This window comes from Alligator sinensis, unplaced genomic scaffold (assembly GCF_000455745.1).
Source record: "Alligator sinensis unplaced genomic scaffold, ASM45574v1 scaffold760_1, whole genome shotgun sequence".
Lineage (NCBI taxonomy): Eukaryota > Metazoa > Chordata > Crocodylia > Alligatoridae > Alligator > Alligator sinensis.
Genome location: NW_005841989.1, coordinates 2,806,358 through 2,815,109, shown reverse-complemented (window position 1 = coordinate 2,815,109; position 8,752 = coordinate 2,806,358). Strand labels below are relative to the sequence as shown.

The following is an 8,752-nucleotide window of genomic DNA, read 5'->3' as shown; positions in this document are numbered from 1 at the left end:
GCACTGCTGACAGGACAGGACAAGACCTGCTGGAGGGGCAAGAAGAATTAGTGTATAGGAAGCTGAATGCTGAGCCAAAAAAAAAAGAGGGAAGGTTCTTTGGGTAGATGCGATACCAACAAAGATATCATATCTACCCAAAAAACCTTGCCTGACTATGCTCTTAGACCAATACGGCTACAACCAAAAACCCTGCCACATGGAAGAGCCAAAAGAAGAGAACCTTACCATACATAAGCCATGAAAAGGAAGCTACTTTGGCTTGAAGGAGATGCATGTGGCCCCACATGCTCACACCAAAACTTCTCCTCTTCCAAGCATCCAGGAGAGCTCACTTTCTGACTCTGTCAGGAGTGTGCACCATGGCTTTGTCTGGGCCCATTAGTAAGATGGAGGCCCCAAGGAGGACAAGCAATTGCAGTGGAACTCCACCCAAACATCCCATTTGCAGTCATTTGCTTTCTTTCAAGTTGAGACTACACTTTATTTTGTAAAATTTACAAAAAGGCTTATACATATCTTCACATTGTACACTTGACTATGACCGGTCAGATGCAAGTGGTCTCTGTTATTGCAAACAGACTATGTACCATTAAAGGAAGTGACTGTCTACCTGGGCTTGAATTTTTGGTACCAATAAGGGGATAGGGACAGCGGGAGCAGGAGTCTGGAGCATCTGTCTACACAGGGTTCTGCTGCCTTCTCTTCAACACATGTTGTTATACATTCCCTTTATGATAGCATCTAAATAGACCTGGTTTACTTCCTAGCACAGTGAACACTGCAAGCCACTAAAAATGGAGAAAAGACTTAAAAACAAGTGGTTAATTGTTAATACAGTATCCACTCTGCTGCAGATCTTATGGCAAAAAATGAATCCAGGAAATAAAATTACATTAGTGTAAGAGTTTAAGGCCCAATCTCTTCATTTTACAAAAGGGTTGAATGGAAAGTAAATATACACGTAACAATTTCCTCCCAACTAAAACTCCCACCCTGGCTCCTTTAAGCCAGATGCATTTCATTCTATATAAAAAAGGAGCTGATAAATTATCACTCAAACAATTGTAAAAATTGCAGGTATAAAAATACAGTAAAAAGGACAAAGGAAGACTAAGGTAGGCACAGGGTTTCCCCAGAGTTAGGTCTGTAACACCAGCAGGGCTGGAGGTACATGCATGGAACAGGCAGGCTGGCTCCACAAAAGCACAATGCACCCAAGTCAGGTGGGGTTTGCTGACTTAGCCAGAGAAAGACTAAAGACTGCAGCCCACAGCAGCAGAGGCTGGGCCACAACCTACCTTACTATAAACCAGCAACTCTTTTAGAGTGACCCCTTTTCAAAACCCACAATTGATCCAGCAGACCATGGAAATGCAGTTACAAACCATATCCTCTGTGGAAGCTTCTTGGTACTAGTCACTAATTTACACATCCTCCAAAACGACTTCCACTGCAAGTGATGTTCAGACTGGCAGCCACAAGTGTTTCTTAATGGAGAGCACAGAAATGAATCCATATAGCAGCATCCAATTCTCTCCTTCACCCAGTCACAGCTGGATCATGTGGAAGGAAGCTACACTTTCTGAGTGCTGACAATATCGTTCAGCTTCCCCTTAATCTTCAGGAAGTGCCTCTTGAACTCCAACCCATCACCCTATTGAAAGACAAGAAACATTTTTGATGTAGCATATGCGCACACTGACATCTCAAACACAAACAGAAAGGAACGTAGGGCAGATGGAGCATTACTGAAGGACTCTGGTAGGCAGGACATAACAAGAGCAACTGTTTTTTTGCATCAAAGCAGCAATTCATTTCTGTTTGAAACCTGGGAACAGGCTATGAAATACTCCTTTACCAGAACACACTGCCAACAAGGAAGAGCCAGTGTCACCAAAAGGACCTACACCCATAGCAGAAGGCAGCGCCAGCACCATCCCCCCCCACAACATGTGAGAATTTATTTTCCTTACATTGCTTATGTTTATGACTTATAAGCAGATATCACAAAACCCCACCTCTCTTCACATCAGACATTTGATACCATATTTTCTATATTTCCTTTAGAGCCATTTCTGCCATGTTCATTTCACTTGCCACTTTGCAGCAGCCACTGCAGACTCTCCATGGTGCAGTGGGAATTACCTAAAGCAACATAAGGCTTTAAGATATTGGCAGTTTAGCAGACAGGAAACACAAGACTTGGAAGATTAATTTCTACATCCACTAGGCTCATAGTGGCTCAGTCCATCAGGTTACGGGATGCCTATCCACTACTACAGATTAAAGTTTATTTGAGAAGCACATATTTATATTTTTCTCTCCCTCCAAACAGTGCATGGACAAGTGTTTCCTGTAGGAAAAAAAATGAGTACAGCCCTTTACAATAGGAAATAGATCAGCACACTGCAGTTTGAGTGTTCTTGGCAGCATCAGAAGGCAGAGCTTCTGCAGGCTTGATTGTATCATCTACCTAGCTAGGAAAAGCATCTTTGATAGATGCTAGACCTCTGATATACTTAATCTTTTCTTAGAAAGTTGCTGGGAGTCAATGCATTCAAATACTTCATCAGAAGTGGGGGAAACCTATGGCTGCTCCTGTGCAATACAAATGAGCAGGGATCAAACATGGAGAACCCAGGTGCACCTGGGAACCCCGATAAACCTGCAGCCAGTGTCTGCAGTTTTTATCCCGAGAGGGAGTCTGCATGAATGTGGCCCTGGCCTCTTCCTCCTCCCCCTACAGGAGATATTGACAAGGCTAAGGCAATTCTGGGTACACCTTTAAGGGTCTTGATCCTGCTCTAAGTTCATGAGGTTAACTTTCCCCACTGATTGTAGGAACAGGATCAGGCCAGCCCAACATGCCCCTCCCCAGCCCTCCCTCACCGTGCACATAGCCTTTTTTCCCTTCCCCCTGCTGTTTGAGCACTGCTTGCTCCCTCTCCAGCTCTCTGAACTTATAACTGGAAATGTGAGTTTCTGGATCATCTGAATTGTGTTAACAGGATCTACAATGAAGCAAACCTTCAGTACTACTGCACAGGATTCAGACACCTGTAAAATTAGTTTCATTAATTGTCATTCTATAGTTTTTCCTCCAGGAACTGTCCACATGAAACCCCTTCTCTTTGGGATCATATTTTTATGCCACTTATGCAATCATTTCCACCGCACCAGATTTGAGCTGCGTTCCATTTGTTTCTAACACATTAGGTCCTAAACTTCAGCCCACAAGTCTGCTGGTTCATTCTACATACCTTAGACAGGCGGAAATCCACCAAAATCTTGTTCTCCATTTCTACCAGGTTCACTTTGAAAATGAGTTTGTTATTTCTCCTGTCAGTTGTCGAGATGGTGACCTTGAAGGCAAGCAGTAGGTTTTTATAAAAGGGAAAGATTTAATGTCAGAAGAGCAATCATTTGCCAGTAGTCGCAGGACTGCAGTTAAAGGAACATTTCCAAGTAGAGTTTTAATTTACTGCTCTTATGCTTATTCGAGAAATGAGCCCTCCCCCAAGAGGTTTTACAGATTTGCCAGACAGCGTCAGCAGAACCCATTAGTTTAATTCCATCAGCCATACCTGGTTTGTGCAGCTCTTCTTCCAGACATAGCCCATCTTCTCACAAACCTCCTTCAGACTCTTATAGGAATGGTCAGCATCCAGTTTTGTAAAAAAGCGGGTCATTCTCTTCACCAAGCGTTGCCAGGGATTCTACAGATTAGACACCAGCCAATCAGAAATGCATATTCCACAGAGACAACCCAATCCCTGTTCAGACTGAAAGTTTAGGATATTTCTCTTTTAATTTACCTGGCTTTACAATTAGCCAAAGTTTAAGTTGGTGCATGCTACACTATATATGAAAACAGCACAGAGTAGCTGTCAAAGAAAGCTGCCAGGCTGCTTGCTCCTGAATGAAGATTAAGGAATCCAGTATTTCCAGATGTTACCTGTGATGAGCCCGGGGTGCCAAGTAACTGACTGTTCACTAGCATGTGGTCAGGGCATGCTGGCTGGGAGAAGCTGATCCCTTTCACTAGTTTGTCAATACTGGTTGGACTGCTGTCCCACAAGGAAATACCCATGCGAGGTTCTGGCTGGGAAGTAGAGTAACTCACTTTGTCTTCACTGTAATACAAAACCAAATGCTTTCATTAGCTACATGCAACAGAACAGCTTTGCATATTTTTCTGATGCATTTGACACTGAAAGAACCCAAAAGCCTTGTCCAGATGAGTATGGGCATGCAGTAGGTGGCACCATAGACCCATCTGCGGTGCTACACACTGCACATACAGGCATTCCCTGCACTGCTACCTTGGGGGGGGGCGAACTGGCCCTGGGACATCCTGGGGTCAAAAAAACCCGAGCCTTAAAAAGGGGTGATGCATGTGGTAGCAGCACATGCCTCCCAAAACCAGAACCTGGCTGGCTAGAGCCATGTTCCAGCTGCTAGCCAGACTCCTAGTTGCAGCAGCACTATGGCTGCAGCTCCCCAAGGCCCCCAGGTAAGGCTGCTAGGGCCAACCTAGGTGCTCACCCCAGCCTCCCCTACTCCACTCGGCGTAACCTGCCATGCCAGAGCAACACATGGCACAGGCGTTCCCTAAGGACACATCAGCAGTGGGTGTGCCACTGCTACTTGTCCCTGGGGAAACAAATGGCCATGCTTGTCTGGATGCAGCCAAAGAGAGCATACACATGCCAAGAACATTTAAAATAGGGTCCTTTGCAATTATACACTACTTCACAAGATCTAGCCACCTCCACACGTTTGTATTTGAGGTCAGACTGGGTACACTTTAAATGTTTGCTAATTTACAGAATTTTAGCCAGGTAGAAATTAATAAGGGCCCTTCCTCCACCCAGCATTCCCAAAGGTACAGGAAATGCTGACTAGTTACTTGCTAGTTAGTACATAAGAATACAAAGTACATAAGAATACAAATTAAAAAAAGAAAGTTATCATAAAGGGCGTAATACTGGCACCAATTTAAATGAGCAACAGATGGAGGGAAACTGTTGGTAAGAAAGTGTCTGGGATTCAAAGGGAGGTGATAGACCTAAAGGAATCCCTCAAAACATGAAGCAGTAAAGAGTACAATCTCTTTTTCTGCCTATGAATAATAATGCAGTGTAAAACAGATATTCATAGCCAAGGGATAAAAATCAAACTACAGCCCAAGGTAGGCAAGTTACTGGAAACAAAAGCATATAGCATTTCTACCTGTGTGCACTTTTCAGAGGTGAGAAATCCATATCAGATCGAATGTGCTTAGAAAAGCCACCTGGAGAGTCTGACAGACCCCCAGAAGAGACCCGGGCCCGTTTGATACCTGTAAAGAAATAATGCTATCAAGGATCAGGGGTATCATCTTGAGCGGGCACTAAGCTAAGTTACCCATTAAATATATGGTTGTAAAAGAGTCCTTGCATTATCAAAGAGTTTCCTGTGTTTATTTTACACACTAAAATATCTTAAATGTGAGTTGTGTCAAGCCCACTTTCATTATAGTCATGAATCTGAAGGATGAAAAAGGCTTTGCAAGTTCCTGAGCAAATAAAATGTATTCAGAAAGCAACAATTTCCCATTCTGCTTAAGAGCACGTAAGTGCTGATGGCATTTGGCATCCTACCTCATGACTGAGGACATCAGCCAATTGAGTGTCATTAGACAGAGCTAACAGGCTCATGGATGCAAGCTCCTTGGGCCAGACCATGACATTAAAGAAGTGCCCACAGTTAATGTGATGACCTTGTGTTTAAAGAACGTCTGACATTCGAAAGCTTTTTCTAACTCTATTTCAACTATGCAGTTGGTCCAATAAGAAATGGCACTCTATGAAATCCTTGCCTTGCACATAATTCCTAGACAATCATTGTTACAACCTCACTATAACACTACTATGACAAAAATATCACACTTGGTTACCAGAAACATACATAAATGGTTTTAAAATCAAATATGCCACCAGCATATAGAATGGCCGAGTTTAAATCTATCTTGAATTTTCTGCCATTGGTAGCTCTTCTGCTAGCTCTGCAAGGATTTGTACCCTAACGTGTACTCCCAACCCTAATTTCCTTATGCTGTTTACCTATAATTCCACAACTTGTTGTATAAAACACTTAGAGACATTTACCTTTCTTCAAAGGCCTGGTGTACCATCTGTCCTTTTTGATGTCTGAAATGGTTATCCTTGCTGTAGGGTTCTCTATCAGGATTTTGTGAAGCAAAGCTGGATATAGAAATGATAGATTAGCCATGGTAGAAGGCAGCTTTCTGACAAGCAAACTACATTTTCCTCAGGCCATTCTATTGCATAACAATGGAATTGTTACTTCTAGTTCCATCCCCCAAATCTGGTCCATGAATCAACTCTAACCTAAACGATTTTGATCACTTGAACATCATAAACATTCTAACACACAGCTGTCCAAGTTACTTGGCTTTGCAGGCTGGATCCAGAACACGGGTCTTTACATGGGCCAGAAAAATCAGCTTTGGCAGTGGCTTCTCAACACAGCTGTAGGACCTATTGGGCTGGCACAGCTCTGGAACACTGGGTAAATGCTGATGCCGCCAGGAGCAATGCGTAGGGGGTGCACGCAGGTGCACGTGCACCCCCCGAGTGTGGCGGTGCACCCCCTACAAAAAGGCACCAACTGTGGGCAGTCACCACTTGCCACCCCACTGCCGACGGCATCTGAAGATGGTCCACAATCCCTGCTGGCCACTGCCAATACTGCTGGCGGCGGCTGTAGGTGGTCGCTGACCCTCAGTTGGCACTCACCACCCCTCCTGCGGCCAACAGCGCTGGCAGTGTCTGTGGGAGCTCCCGCTTACCGCCACCGTATCCCCAGCAGCCGCCAGGGGCAGAAGTTGTTCATAGCTGCCACTCACCTGCCTTTTCCCTGTGCCACCAATTTGAGCCACTAGCAGCAACTGAAGACCCCAAATTTGATGGCAGGCACAGGGGTGTAGCATGAGCTGCAGCAGCAGCATTCACCCCCTGGATTCTAGAGCTGAGCCAGAAGCCCTGTGGACTAAAATACAGCATAATCCCTAGCAGTTTACATGTGGTTGGAGGTTGCCAGTTTGAAAGCCCTGGCTTAACCCAAATTCAAAACCAGGGTTGTTGTTGTTTTTTTTTTTTTTTTTTTAATTACTTTTAGATTTATTTGTGGGTGGGCACATGCCAATCCATTTTTCAGTCAGACTGCGACCAGCAAGCAAAACCTCAAGTACAACAAGGGTTTATGAAGGGAGCCTAGCAGATTCCTGTAGGTCTGCATACTTGTAAAAATGATTTGGGGACATTGGAGGTGAGAAAGCAAACAAACAAATCTCAGACTGAGGTTTCAGGACACACAGACTATTAGCCCTCAGACTTTCCAGGATCCAGAAACATGGCAAGCAGAGATGGGGACTAATTATGAGGAACTGAGACCAAATTGCCTCAAGATTATTACTTTTAAAAAGCAGCCTACTTTCAGATATCTTCATAGACAGGACTTTGCTTACTAAGTCATCTAGTCTAGCATCCTGCTCAAGGCAAGATCATTTCTAATCCAGTCTAGACAGCAAGCAGGAGCTCCCACAGACACTGCCAGCGCTGTTGGCAGCGGGAGGGGTGGTGAGTGCTACTGGGGATGACCTAATCGGCGACCTTCTGATGGGAAGCTGGGTGCCAGCGACAACGAGCTGATCACCTTCACCATCCACCGTAAAACTGGCAAGTTAGTCAGCAGCACTGAAGTCCTTGACTTCAGGAAAGCCGACTTTGACAAGCTCAGGAGGCTTGTCAGTGAAGCATTAAGGGACCACAACCCCAGGGTGAGGGGAGTCCAGGAAGAGTGGTTGCTCCTCAAGGGAGCAATCTCTCAATGCACAAGCTAATTCTATTCCATCTTGGAGGAAAGGCAGCAAGAGGGCACAGCAGCCCCCCGGCTCTCTAGGGATCTAGCAGACCTCCTGAGGCTAAAAAGTAAGGCCTACAAAGGATAGGATTTACCTCCAAGGAGGAATATTGTGCACTGGTCCGGTCCTGCAGGGAGCAAACCAGGAAAGCCAAGGCTGCAACTAAACTCCAACTAGCCTCGAGCATCAAGTAAAATAAAAAGTCCTTTTTCAGATATGTGGGGAGCCAAAGGAAAAGCAAGGGCAACATTGGACCCCTGCTGAATCAGATGGGACAACTGACAACTGATGCCCAGGAAAAAGCCAACCTATTAAATGGGTACTTTGCGTCGGTCTTTCAGCAGTCCCACCTGCCTGTCCTCCATCAATGCTGACCTCGTGAAGGAATACCTTGAGAGGCTGGATACCTTCAAGTCAGCTGGCCCTGACAAGCTACACCCCAGGGTACTCAAGGAGCTGGCAAGCATCATAGCTCAGCCTCTAGCACAGATCTTTGAGAATTCCTGGTGCTCTGGTGTAGTGCCCAAAGACTGGAAGAAGGCCAATGTGGTGCCTATCTTCAGGAAAGGGAGGAAAGCAGATCCGGCAAACTATAAGCCCATCAGCCCAACTTCTTTCTCGGGGAAGATCTTAGAAAAGTTTATTAAAGAGGCCATCCTTAATGGACTGGCCAATGCCAACATCCTGAGGGATAGCCAGCACGGGTTTGTTGCAGGTAGGTCTTGCTTGACCAATCTCATTTCCTTCTACAACCAGGTGACCTATCACCTGGACAAGGGAGAAGAGATTGATGTCATATATCTTGACTTCAAAGAAGCCTTC

General features: G+C 45.0%; 1 protein-coding gene across 1 annotated transcript in view; it reads right to left on the bottom strand.

The window, feature by feature from the left end:
- Positions 1–467: 467 nt before the first annotated feature.
- The window catches only part of CHEK1 (checkpoint kinase 1), a gene marked incomplete at its 5' end in the record, with an annotated part of 14,893 nt that continues 6,608 nt past the window's right edge, over positions 468–8,752 (bottom strand). The window contains 6 exons of the mRNA XM_025201321.1: positions 468–1,657; positions 3,264–3,365; positions 3,588–3,719; positions 3,959–4,136; positions 5,236–5,344; positions 6,153–6,248. Coding sequence (XP_025057106.1) covers positions 1,577–1,657; positions 3,264–3,365; positions 3,588–3,719; positions 3,959–4,136; positions 5,236–5,344; positions 6,153–6,248 — 698 coding nt within the window. The remainder of the gene's footprint in view (positions 1,658–3,263; positions 3,366–3,587; positions 3,720–3,958; positions 4,137–5,235; positions 5,345–6,152; positions 6,249–8,752) is intronic.